The 15,046-nt window shown below is 34.2% G+C and overlaps 1 protein-coding gene across 1 annotated transcript; it reads right to left on the reverse strand.

Moving 5' to 3' along the window:
* Positions 1-10,628: 10,628 nt before the first annotated feature.
* LOC127852670 (uncharacterized) lies at positions 10,629-14,917 on the reverse strand. The gene is made up of 11 exons (XM_052386620.1): positions 13,436-14,917; positions 13,211-13,318; positions 12,938-13,095; positions 12,696-12,828; positions 12,446-12,610; positions 12,127-12,306; positions 11,885-12,025; positions 11,651-11,785; positions 11,369-11,527; positions 11,006-11,255; positions 10,629-10,885 (listed from the first exon to the last, which is right to left on the reverse strand). The coding sequence occupies exons 1-11, from the start codon at positions 13,466-13,468 to the stop codon at positions 10,629-10,631; spliced, it is 1,719 nt and encodes a 572-aa protein (XP_052242580.1). The 5' UTR covers positions 13,469-14,917.
* Between the last annotated feature and the right edge of the window lie 129 nt (positions 14,918-15,046).

Here is a 15,046-nt window from a genome sequence, read left to right on the forward strand (position 1 = left end):
GATTTAAAACACGTCTTTCCGCGCCATAACACGTGACCGTTCGGTATATGACCATGTCAGTTTCTACTGTCTCCCGTTTTCGTGCATAGGAACGTTAGTTGTGTCCGTTCCCAACATGAAAGCACAGTCCGGCTCGTGCATCTCGTTTCCGGTCCGGAAGAGGGTGTCGTCGTCTGTTCGCCAGTCAGAGTGGTTTCTATGACAACAAAAGCACTTCACTGTAACGCCTAATCCCGTGTAAAAGAACCCCGCTTGGGCCAGTCTTAATCCAAAGACATTCGCGCACTGAGGAAATGCTGAAAATGAAATTAATCTCTGAAGTTCAAAGCGCATATCACGGTCATCCACATCTCGTGGTGCCAGAGGGAACACCATCTTCTTAAATCAAGTCTTCACTCTTTTCGCAAAACTTGTTAAAAAAAGCAACTCTCAAAAAATATTTCCAGCCCTTTCCTCAAAAGGTATTTATATTAATTTATACACACTGATTTAAATAATTAATAAATCATATTGATTACATTTAAATTATAAGATTTATTGAAACCAGGTTAAAAATTAACACATAATTGTTAAGTTACAATCATAAACCGATGCGATTTCTATTATGCATATAACAAGTCTTTTTCTTATAATTATATTTTGTGATTGGGTGATTTAACAATCTATGGTGTGGCATAACTGCCTTAATAAGGTTCGCGAATAACTTAATGTTCATGTTGTGTATTGGTCGCGTTAACGATTTTTAAATACAAGATTTGTATCTTCTTAACGAAAACCATACCAGAAAATGTACCTAACTGACTACTTAACTTTGGTTAAAATAAACTTATGCTTGTTTTCAGGTTTCATGAATATAAACGTGTCCTAATTTACCAGTATTCAGGAACAAAACGATTTGTAGTTTGCGTTGTAAGACAAGTATACATATAGGGAAATGCTACACTTGCTGAGATACTAAACATTACGTCTTTTACAATGCATATATGTTTGAATAAAGAATGCATTTATACAATGATTTTTAGCTTTATTATAGGCATTGACATGATTGCTTTACTGCTTTCCTTTCATTTTGCTATACTTAAGACCACTATATGTTGAGCCCTACGCCTATGCTCAGAAAATCCATCTCTATAATGGAACTTTTAAAATATATATCTCCACATGGCAGTGTGCATATACGTAGTAGACACATACGTGTGTCCTATATCATTATTTAGTTTCAATTAAGCATTCTTGTTTGGATATGTAAAGCCTCGTTCAATGGTAAGGGCACTCCCACATTCATTTGAACATATATTTGGTATCGACAAAGAATCATACAATGTATTAATATTGCATATATATATATATATATATATATATATATATATATATATATATATATATATATATATATATATATATATATATATATATATATATATATATATATATATATATATATATATATATGTATATATAAATATATATATAAACGTTGTCCTTTTAAATTAGTCGATGCATAACCTGACTCTCTTGTTTCCTTATTTAACAGTCTTTCTGATCGTATATGTTTTAATTTGTGATTTTATATATAATTCAATTGCCATGTTATGATGTATGTTTCAGATAGAGTAACGCGTTAAGGCTTACGTTAACAGATATCGTGATATTATCGTGACGAAATTCGCGTTAGTATTATATTGGGTAGGCCTCGTCAAAATTATTAAACAATATTAAAGTGCGTGAATACTAATGTGTAAAAGGTATATGTAATTAAATAGTTTTACTAACAAATCTATTATGTTTTGAATAGTTTTAAATAAATACTATAGCAAGTAAAAAGTAGAGCAAAAATATTGCCTTCCCACCGGGATTCGAACCCCGAACATCTTCAAGCAAAGAGCAATGCATGCCTTCGTTGTTCTTGGCGAATAATAAATACTATATACACGTATTTTCAAAGTTATCGAGGAAAAGCATAACAAACGCTTTATTATTTTACCAATTTTGAATGATGATGGTATTTAATGAACCAATTATTTTATTAATTTTACTTAGTCAGAAGTATTGCCTGTTTAATGTTTGTTTTTGAAAATCGTGCCTAAATGTGAACACGTAACTTTAAAATGATAAATATCATGATAAATTTTGTTAGTTGGATATTTCAATGACATAGCTATAAATATTCATTATGTCACGTTCTTTGCGAAGCTTATGTGCTTTCTTTATGACAATTCTAGGATACCATATAGTTACCGTAATTTTGTTCCGGTGGCGTTCTGGTTCACTTTAAGATCTGAAGTGGTACACTTATGTACCATCAATAGTGCTTTTTTCCGTTATAACTATTGTATTAATGAATTTAGATTAGGTGTCATCTTTAAATGGGGTAGTAATTCATTATATGAGATTAGCACATTATATAGTTGAAAAATAAATAACATTTTAATGACTTACCATAGTAAAATAAAGCAGCATAGAATGTGTTGCAGGTCATAAAATGTAAAACTGAAATTGAAGAAGCTTTACAAATATTTTACACTGACAACACTGTTGGTTTTCAAAAAAAAATCCTTCCTATCTACCTGCCCTAGTTTTTTGGGGCAAATTTAAATATTATTAATATCATTGAGTTAAATTATTAAAATATCAATATGTTTTGATTACATTAGCTTATTTTATTATTAATAATAAATACTTTGCAAGGAAAGTCCAATTCTGTTTTAATTAGTCTTAATTAGGTACTAGTTAAATTGAAAATATCAGTGACATCCAAAACTTGGCTTAAATGCGTATGAATGCATATTTTCTTTGACAGTTACATAGTACCCTATTTAATTGGATTAAAAACAACAAATAACTATAGTTCCACAACCCAGCCCAAGTTGACTCAAACTGAATTAATTCATCAATTGATCCTATTTAATTATATTAAAAACAACATGTGTAAGATTTTGAGAATATCCCATGTATTCCTCTAGTACGCCAACATGCACGTCTTACTGATTTACATGCACTCCTTAAACAGTTTAACAAAAATAATGAATGATTAATCCAAAGAAAACAACAAACAAGCTGCTTCATATAAAAAGTTAATTACATAAGATTACATAAGCAAAAAAATCATTTTGATAATAAATCAAGATTTTACTTCAACCAAACCATTATAAATTTATTGTGAGGGGGGGGGGGGGGAGGGGGGGGGTAATGTAAGCACTAAAACTAAAATGGGGGAAATGTCTGGTGAGGGAACATCTTAGGGGGGGGCGTCCGGAATTCCTGCTAAGGGCGACAGTGTTGTTAATGTGTCTTTAGAGGAAATAACTGAAGGAAAGTACTCATTGGTGTATGCCCATCCAGAAGCATTTCTGAGCATATCAATTGGAACAGCAATATTGAGTGCATTTGAAAGAGATATAACTGTTTCATGCATTGCTTTTGATGAAGCCCACAAGTCATGGTCCTTTAATGGTAGCTTTCCTATTAGCGAATTTTATACTTATTTTTTACTCTACAATCTAGCTCTTTTGTCATAAAATGAGAAGTTTTATTATCCAACAGGTTTTGTGTTTGAACCTCACACATTTTATAATACCAAAGTCCCATCATACAATCATCATCACAATCAGCAGCAGCATTATCATATTCATCATCATCATTGTTAGCAGCAGCATCATTGTGTTGTATTATCAGAATTCAATACAAATACAAACACAACCATTACAACTCTTACTACTTCTACTACTAATTAATTAATTATCTACTACTACAACAAGAACAACAACTACGACTACTACTACTGATCTTACTTCTACTACTACTAGTCTACTACTATTACTACTACTACTACTACTACTACTACTACTACTACTTCTACTACTCATACTACTACTACTACTACTTCTACTACTACTACTACTACTACTACTACTACTACTACTACTACTACCACCACCACCACAACCACCACCACCACAACCACCACCACTACCACTACTACTACTACTACTACTACTACTTGGTGCCAAGCTAGGCTGCGGTGCAGTTTTGAATAAATGAAATTTATTAAAAGAATTTTTTTAGAGGTTGGTGACCTTGACCTTTGACCGAGTGAGCCCAAAATGGGTGTGGTGTGTAGAAATCATCATGGTGCATATACATGTGAGGTTTCAATGTTATAGGTGGAAGCACTTTGATTTTAGAGCCAATGTAAAGGTTTTAGCACGACGCGGACATCTGACGACGAGCTATGACAATACCTAGAGTTTTCCCCGAAAACAGCCGAGCTAAAATTGAGCGCCATTAGTCCAAATTTTTGACGCTCTTAAATATTAAGCTATTTTTTATATGGGTAATATTTGGAGCAAAGAATTTAGCCCATATAAAAAGTATCTCTAAATTCTTTGCGCGTCTTATAAATAAGACTAGAGCGCCATATAAATTAAATGGAAAACATACAACTTTATGTCAAGAAAAATAAAGCTGTAAAAATCTCACCTGCTCGTCTTTGATGTTGCAATTAGAACATTCAGCATTTTCAGTATCTACTAAATAAATATATGAAAGTGCCAAATGTCCAAGATACCATGACGTCCTCCTCAAAATGTTAGATCCTTTGAACTCCATTTATTTTTTCCCTGATTAATCCTCTCACACATGAGGCCTACATGTAAGATTTCTTGTAATGTTCACAGCGTTTATTTTAAATCGTTTACGTTCTCAAATTTCAGCAGGTATTTAACTATAAATATTTATTTATGATTTTGATTTATTTACTATTTCGAAGATACAGTCTTGCAACGTGTTTAGTTAGTCTAAGTTACGTGTTAGGTGATTCTTACAAACAATAGACTGACATGAAAAGTGGCTCCTTTTGAAGCACAAACTGCATCCATGTATATATTACAGCTGGCCCGGTTTGATGGGGCCTGTTTTTGATAATAATTAATTACCATTTTTCACTTCCGTGTTTATTTTGTTTACCAACGCCATGATGGAAAAAAGTCCGTTTCCCACAATGCTTAGCGCGCATTCACACAGGTCAGTAAGACCGGTGTGACACAATGCCATTTGGAGGCATTTATGACAAAAAAAATCCGCGGATGAATGAACAATTTGCTTTATAAGTAAACATTCATGTTATGATTTAAAAGTTAAGTATTATTTTGTTCAGTTTTACGGTCTTATGTTAGTATCAATTAAAATTTTCGTTAGTTTTCAACAATTAAGCTGCTTATTCATTTTTTTTAAACTGTACTTTCACTTTCGGTTGTATAACAACATGTATCCTTTATTGACGAAAATTTGCAATGAAATAGCGTTTTCAAAACCGCTTAAAAAGTTTCAGAAGATGTGTCTGATGCATGTTTTGAATACACACAATGTCATAGCTGTATTGCCGACTAGTATGGGAACAATTTGGTATTTCAAGTGGCTCCATTTGCATTGCAAGAGAAATTCAAATTGACTTGTTTAGTTTGTTAAATTTTGACACCCTAATTATATATTCTTTTCTGTGTCTGTTTTTTTTCTTTAAATAATTGAGATCAATTAAAAAATTTAGTAAAAGCACTGCACTGCTGTTCTATGATGGTCATTTTTAGTGGAATAGTATGTTACAATAAAACAATTATAACTTTTGTATTAATGAATTTAGATTAGGTGTCATCTTTAAATGGGGTAGTAATTCATTATATGAGATTAGCACATTATATAGTTGAAAAATAAATAACACTTTAATGACTTACCATAGTAAAATAAACTAGGATAGAATATGTTGCAGGTCATAAAATGTAAAACTGAAGTTGAAGAAGCTTTACAAATATTTAACACTGACAATACTGTTGATTTTCCAAAAAAAATCCTTCCTATCTACCTGCCCTAGTTTTTTGGGGCAAATTTAAATATTATAAATATCATTGAATTAAATTATTAAAATATCAATATTTTTATTACATTAGCTAATTATATTATTATATTATTAATAATGAAATACTTTACAAGGAAAATCCAATTCTGTTTTAATTAGTCTTAATAAGCTACTAGTAAAATTGAAAATATCAGTGACATCCAATAATTGGATTATATGCGTACCAATGCATTTTTTTTTTGACAGTTACATAGTACCCTATTTAATTGGATTAAAAACAACAAATTACTATAGTTCCACAACTGAACTAATTCATCAATTGATCCTATTTAATTATATTAAAAACAACATGTGTAAGATTTTGAGAATATCCCATGCATTGCTCTAGTATTCCTCTAGTACACCAACATGCACTATAATTTACATGCACTCCTTAAGCAGTTTAACAAAAATAATGAATGATTAATCCAAAGAAAACAACAAACAAGCTGCTTCATATAAAAAGTTGATTACATAAGATTACATAAGCAAAATAATCATTTTGATAATAAATCAAGATTATACTTCAACCAAACCATTATAAATTTATTGTGGGGTGGGGGGATGTAAGCACTAAAACTAAAATGGGGGGAAATGTCTGGGGAGGGAACATCTTAGGGGGGGCGTCCGGAATTCCTGCTAAGGGCGACAGTGTTGTTATTGTGTCTTTAGAAGAAATAATTGAAGGAAAGTACTCTTTGGTGTATGCCCATCCAGGAGCATTTCTGAGCATATCAAATGGAACAGCAATATTGAGTGCATTTGAAAGAGATTTAACTGTGTCATGCATTGCTTTTGATGAATCCCACATGGTCCTTTAATGGTAGCTTTCCTATTAGGGAATTTTATACTTATTTTTTACTCTACAATCTAGCTCTTTTGTCATAAAATGAGAAGTTTTATTATCCAACAGGTTTTGTGTTTGAACCTCACAAAATTTATAATACCGAAGCAGGGCCCTCAATCTATCAAATCTGCCGCCGAATTTCGGCGGCAGTCCCCCACCTGAAAAGTATACTTTTTTCCCCTTTTGGGGGAAAAATTCCCCCTAAAAAAAAAAAAAAAAGTTTTTTTTTTTTTTTTTTTTTTTTGTATAGAAAGATGTGTCTCATAATTATTATATCTCAATTCTATTTCAATTTAATCTTTTCAAACATACTAAATTATGAAAAATGCAATTAATATAGTGCAAACATGTACAAATGAAATAATGAGAGAGTAAGTAAAAAATTCCCCCAAAAAGGGAAACGCCGCGAAAATTCCCCCTCCTAAGGGCTGCGGACCCCTTCCCCCAAAGTGGTGTGAGGGCCCTGCGAAGTCCCATCATATAATCATCATCACAATCAGCAGCAGCATTATCATGTTCATCATCATCATCGTTAGCAGCAGCATCATTGTGTTGTATGATCAGAATTCAATACAAATACAAACACAACCATTACAACTCTTACTACTACTACAACTAATTATTTTATTATTTACTACTACAACAAGAACAACAACTACAACTTCTACTACTACTGATATTACTTCTACTGCTACTAGTCATCTACTACTACTACTACTACAAGTACTACTACTACTACTACTACTACTTCTACTACTACTACTATTACTACTACTACTACTACTACTACCACCACCACGACCACCACCACCACTACTACTACTACTACTTCTTGTTACACCAGTACTTGTTGTCCATGGAGAAGATAATGAGAACTCTCCCAGAGTTTGGATCGAACCCACGCCCAGCGGACAACATTCTCTACACCACAGCGACCATGAATTAATATTTGACGCCATGTGCAACATAAGTCACCTTATTACAAAAAACACGGAATTTACAAAATGACTTAAAATGCTTTAAAATAAATGCAAATTTGAAATTTGAAACAAAACAACCCAGGCAAAACATAATAAGAAACACTACATTATTGAAACACTGATACCATGAACATTTTAGGGTGTAACACCTTATGTACATGTACCAGACCTTTTATGTACTACCGTTACTTTGAAACTTTACGTGCCACCTACATAAAATATAGGTGTTATTGTCCATTCATTCATAGCAGTCATAATGAATCAAGGTCATTCTCTAAACATGATTAAAGTCTAAAGATGGAAATAATTTGATTTTTTTACAGTTTGAACATTAAGGTCATTCTCTCTTCTCTTCAAAGTATCACATTTCAATTTTACAATATAAAACAAATATTTTAGACTTTATAATCCTTAGTCAGGATAAGATAAGAGACAAATGAATTTTTATAATTTACTTCAATTTCAGGTAAGACTAATAAATCATTTATTAAGTACTACATGTACTTGGGCTAATAAATTACACTAAGACACTCAGTAACACTTAGACAATCTGACAAAAAATAAAATCTATGGCCAATATATAAGTCTAAATTCATAAATACTATCACACAAAATACATTTCATCAATAACACACATTCATATTAAATGAGTTATCTCTATATATTATAAATATGGTACATAAAGTGTCAGATAGTGGTGCATAAAGTGTCGGTACATAAACGGAGTGGTACGTAAGGTGTGACATTCAACATTTTAAAAATCAGTAAACAATTTATGGTCTTCATTGTTTTGCATATACGCAATCAAAGCATATTTATTAAAAATTAAAACACACTGTTCATGGCTGTATCTTTTTATTTATACATGCATCAACTATTCTGGTTATTAATACATTTTGAAAATTATATATAAACAAGAGCACAACATCAAGAGCACCACATAATGGGTGCCAAGCTAGGCTGCGGTGCAGTTTTGAATAAATGAAATTTATTTTATTTTTTTTAGAGGTTAGTGACCTTGACCTTTGACCTAGTAACCCCAAAATTGGTGTGGTGTGTAGAAATCATCAAGGTGCATATACATATAAAGTTTCAAAGTTATAGGTGGAAGCACTTTGATTTTAGAGCCGATGTAAAGGTTTTAGCACGACGCGGACATCTGACGACGAGCTGTCCATGACAATACCTAGGGTTTTCCCTGTAAACAGCCGAGCTTAAATTGAGCATACAGTGTTTGTTTTTTTTGTTCAAATTTGGGTCCGGTAAGAGGACCCATTCCCAATGGAAAAAAGTATATATTTTTCCCAAATGGGACCTAAAAATTCCCAATGGAAGGTTTCCACACACAAAAATTATTTTAATAATTATAATTTATATCAACATGTAAATTATCTCAAAGTCAAGCTAAAGAAGTTGAACCTTAAAATATATCTTATTGAAATCACTATTATTATCAATTTCAAAGTATTTTAATCATAAAAGCAACAATATTAATCTCCAAAATTAACTCAAAAGAACACCTTATTTTCCAATTTAAAGGGACCCGGCCCCATTCCCAAAATAGTGAGAAAAAAAACACTGGCATATAAATTTAATGAAAAACATACAATATTATGTCAAGAAAAATAAAGCTGTAAAAATCTCACCTGCTCGTCTTTGATGTTGCAATTAGCACATTCAGCATTTTCAGTATCTACTAAATAAATATATGAAAGTGCCAAATGTCAAAGATGCCTCGACGTCCTCCTCAAAAGGTTAGATCCTTCCAACTCCATTTTATTTCATCCCTGATTAATCCTCTCACACAGTAGGCCTACATGTACGATTCCTTGTAATGTTCACAGCGTTTATTTTAAATCGTTTACGTTCTTAAATTTCAGCAGGTAATAAATTATAAATATTTATTTATGATTAGATTTATTTACTATTTCGAAGATACAGTATTGCAACGTGTTTAGTTAGTCTAATTTCGTGTTTAGTGATTCTTACAAACAATCGACTGACATGAAAAGTGGATCCTTTTGAAGCACAAACTGCATCCAAATATATATTACAGCTGGCCCGGTTTGATGGGGCCTGTTTTTGATAATAATTAATTACTATTTTTTCACTTCCGTGTTTATTATGTTTACCAACGCCATGATGGAAAAAGTCTGTTTCCCACAATGCTGGTTTACAGTCAACTCGTACCTAAGTCAACTCGCACGGTAGTCAACTCGCACGTTTTTTGGTTAACTCGCACCGAAGTTAATTCGTACCTAAGTCAACTCGCACGGTAGTCAAAATATTGATGTATTAATGGGTTCTAAATGAGTAATTTATGCATAAAAACAAATAATTAATACTTTCAGAGTTTAGTTAATACTTTTTATTGAAAAATATTTACAAAATAACAAAAAAAAAAAGTTCACAAACTATTGTTTATACCATGGTAACGTTATCGGCACGTTAAAACTGACAGTTTAAGTACTTTTAAAAATATATTTTTTAACAATTTTTTTAATTTTTATTACATTATTAATACACATTATCAAAGCTGTATATATGTACACAAGTAGACATACATCTATATACTTTTATTGTAATATTTATTTCAATATATTTACACACAATAACAAAGCTTTACAATATGTACACAATGAAACATACATCTATATATATTTTTTAAATATTTTCACACATAATCAAACATTTAAAAGATATACACAAGGCGACATACATCTATATAATTTTTTTTAAATATTTTTTTCAATATTTTCACACATAATCAAAGATTTACAATATATACACAAGGAGACATACATCTTTATTTTTTGTTTTAATATTTATTTCTAAATGTTCACACAATCAAAGATTTACAATATACATCTTAGTATTTTTTTTTCAATATTTACAAGATATTGTAGTTCAATCAAGCACAGTGCTTGTACTTTGTGCTCATCTGTTTCAATAGTGCCGTTGCGGATACCTCGCCACGCCGGTACAATGACCACCTGGCAATCTGGCCTTGCATGGTTTTCTGCTGGCGTCGCTGGTAGCGAGTCAGTTGCAGCTCCGTAACCAGCTGTACGTTCCGAAGTGCAACGTTTGCCTCGTCAGAAAGAAGACGGATGAGGAGGTACATGGGAGGGGCAATCCCCGCTCTCCCATTGAGACGTCTGTGCCAACCTGAAGTTAAATTTGAAAGGAAATTAATGTTTCGTCATTACTTAGCATTACAAAATCATAATAAAATTAGTCGCAATAAAACACATGTTTAGATGGCAATAGCATCAGATTCTTTTTTACCTTCTACGTCGTTGTTGGTTCGAATGCTCATGCCAAACACCGACCAGCATGGCACAGGCCAAGTTGAAGACACGAACCATGTTGAGCGAATGTAGCTCAAAAGTCCATCAAATCTGCGAGGCGCGATGTCAACCATGGACTCGAACACCTCGGGAATGTGTTCTGCCGGTAAGAACGGCAGACACAGTATTTTCCTTATGTACACGTACGTTTCTCTTCTCGTGGCGTACTCGGTAGCGAGCCCCTTAGCCTAAAATAGAAATGTAACATTAAATAATATTAGTCTCATTTGCCTATTTATTTAGACGACTGTATCAGTATAAATAAATATATTACCGGAAAAAACATACTAAAATGATATACCTGCACTTGGCGCCAAACGGCTTGCCCCCAATGGAAGGCACAGCCATGGATCTTGGCGTCCTCGCCGAACACGTAGCGTAGGGCCTTCCACATGGCCTTCTCAAAATCAACTACAAACTCTTCTACTTCTACCTCTCTGCACAGCAGACGGCCAATTTTCTGAAGTCAATTACACATGGCAGTATTTAAGAAATGTTGTCATTACCGACATATTAAATTACGTTAAAATCACAAACCATTTTTTAAATTTAAATGCAAGTTACTAGAAATTTAAATGCTAACCTGTAGAACCTTGATGTAGTCGACTGTTCGTCGCCCTGACATCAAAACAAATACCAGGGGTATCTGCTTGGCACAGTCGCCTCGCCTCACGAAAGCGTGAACACTCATCAGGTTGTCGAATGGTTTTCGCACAACCTGAAAATAAACGCTTTGTTATACATCTACAAATGTCTTTTCGTAAAGATGATATACAAGGATAGCGAATGGTAAGATACCGAATACATAAACTATTACCTTAAATGTACCGTCCAAGTACCATCTCTTGGCGGTCTTTAGGATGCTCAACTGCTCGTCGGTGGCGAAGATTAGGTGTCTCCTCCCGTCAACTTTAATGTCTCCTTTCAAAAAACCATCCGGCAGGAAGTCCTCTTGTAGCTAAAAATTGAAAAAAAAAATAAGTCTCCGTCAAGCTATGAATGTGTAGATTTTTTTCAAATAAGATCATCATTAGTATAATCCAATGGCTAATTAAATACCTCAAAGTCCAAATCCTGGGGATCATCTGGACGGAGCCGTTGCCTCTTGCGATTTACAACCCGCATGATGTAGTCGAGGTTTGGGTGTTCGATGTCTGTTTGCTGAAGAACCTCGCTTGCCACGTTCTCCACAATACCACTTGCTGCGGTGAAAATCTGTTGGCTAGCACAGTGTGCGGCCTGCAAATACACGAATATACAAATATCGTTTCACGTACATGGTGTAACAGAACTTTATGACAGCCTTTTCGGACGTTAACTATTATAATTCATAACAACTATTACATTTTTCACATTTAACACATTAACAACCACATACCTTCTGAGTAATGATTATTTTACTCTTCTTTGAAGGAACTGGCGGGTGGTTGTGGTTTAGGTGGCCCTGGTTGAAACCATCCTTGTTTTCCCGCACACGTGCTGGACATCTCGTTGATTTATTCCGGACACTACACCACCAAACAGTACTGCTATGATGTCGCTCCTGAAAAGGAAACGGTTCGTATGAGATATGGAAAAGTAACCAATAAAACATATGCACTAATATTACACTATTTTGGAAAACTTACCTTCACGACGTATGTGTAGCCGATGCTGTCACACAGCAGGTCTTTACCGCGCTGCGATCCGCCTGCTACTACCTCAAATATCACAGGCATATCCTCTGTAAAGGACTCGGTAGGCGCTGCGTCTTCCAGAGACCTGGAATTTAGCATAGTTGTGTGAGCAGAGAAAAGACAGCGAAAATAACCTTAATACACGACTCTTACAAGTAAAACTCTAATTAAAAACACTTAACTTAATAACTTACTCTTCTAGTATTTCTTTGGGTACTTGGAAGGTAGTATTTACTGCCAGGGTCAGATCTTCAACACGGCTTATGTCATCCTCATCCGAAATTCCACTGGCGTCACTGGCGGTAGAACCCCAAACATCAGTAACACCATTAGTTGACGACACAAAGGAAATCTGAAACATATCAAGCGCACCATGGTAAGGTATATACAATTTATACAATATACCAAAATGTCGCCAAACTGACCCGATACACAATGAATAGAAAGTATGGAACGTTTCAAACTACCTGTTCATTAACATGCGTGTCTTCTGTTTCCATGACGTCGGTCGCATTGCCAATTGCAGTCTCTTCTTCGGAACCCGCCTGTGCTACATTTTGTGCAGACGTTGAAATCTGAAACATATGAAGCGCACCATAGCAAGGTGTATGACAAGTAATAGTAAAAATAATAAAATATACCAAACTGTCCCGATACACTATGAATAAAAAGTATGGAACGTTTCAAACTACCTGTTCATTAACATGCGTGTCTTCTGTATCCATGACGTCGGTCGCATTTCCAATTGCAGTCTCTTCTTCGGAACCCACCTGTGTTCCGTTCTGCGCAGACGTTGAACAAGGCTTGCAGACAAACGTTATGTCCGTTTCACCGTGAATGGCGGCAAAGTACTGTTTTTGTGTAATGCCTACAAAGACAAAACATTTTCCCCCATAACTGTTACGAACATTCAAACCATTGCAGGTTTTGCAACAATGTGCGTTATTAACAAATAGTAATACACCTTAGCGCGCATTCACACAGGTCAGTAAGACCGGTGTGACACAATGTAGTGCTTTCAGTTACAGCGAACGTTCGCCAATGATCGTTCGTTTCCGATTCTGTCTTATTAAACGATAAGTTCGGCGTTGCGATTTTGATGGAGGAAATCGCGAATAACAACATTGTATCAGAGGATTTTTTATTTTATCAGTAGAAAATATCTTTGACCAGGCTTATCGTGAACTTGAATCGAACATTCCTTTCTTGTTCAACCTGCTAAGTGCTTTACTTGGTGACAGTGGCAACAAGAAAGCCACACTTGTGATGATATATAGCACGATTCTTCACAGTCGTAACAACAAAATATCTGCAATACAACGACTGATGACAATCCTTGCTGTAAGATGTCATGCGGACAACAAGGTAACACAAACTTAAAAGTAAAATATCAATCCATATTCAGAACTTTATACAAATGAAGTACAAAACAAGCTATGGCATTTATACATTGCATTTGTTTGTGACTGATTATTATCCCCCGCCATAGGCGGAGGGATATTGTTTTGGCGTTGTCCGTCTGTCTTTCCGTCCGTCCGTCGGGAGCCATATCTTGGAAGTGCTTTGGCGGATTTAATTGAAACTTGGTATGAGTATATATATGGATAAGATGATGATGCACGCCAAATGGCATTGTACACCATCTGTTAATAACGGAGTTATGGCCCTTTGTATCTTGAAAAAATGCTTTTTTGAGTGCCAAATATAACACTTTTGTGTCCAGAAGCAAATTGGCGAGGGATATCAATTCAATGAATTTGCATGTGTTAAATAAGGTTTTAAAGTGAGTTAAAAAAAAGCCCAATAGGTATATAAATCAACTGCATATATTGTTTTGAACATGAAAATTTTCATTTCACCATGTCTTTTATGATTTTAAATACATATTGAAGAATCACAGAAAGGCAAATTGGTTTACAAGGCACATCACTCACGATTATTCATAGTGACTGATATGTGCTGTCGGTAGGCCCCCAGTGAAACGTTTTACAAAAATCACATTTTATGTTAGTTTCTTATTATGCCCCCAGTAGGGTGGCATATAGCAGTTGAACTGTCCGTCTGTTAGTCTGTGCGTCTGTCCGAAAACTTAAACATTGGCCATAACTTTTGCAATATTGAAGATAGCAACTTGATATTAGGCATGCATGTGTTTCTCATGGAGCTGCACATTTTGAGTGATGAAAGGTCATGGTCAAAGGTCAAATATATGGCTTCAAAGCGGCGCAGTAGGGGGCATTGTGTTCCTGACAAACACATCTCTTGTTGATAAACATTTTTAATATGTTTATAATATTGCTCAT

This window comes from Dreissena polymorpha, chromosome 12, assembly GCF_020536995.1.
Source record: "Dreissena polymorpha isolate Duluth1 chromosome 12, UMN_Dpol_1.0, whole genome shotgun sequence".
NCBI classification, from domain to species: domain Eukaryota; kingdom Metazoa; phylum Mollusca; class Bivalvia; order Myida; family Dreissenidae; genus Dreissena; species Dreissena polymorpha.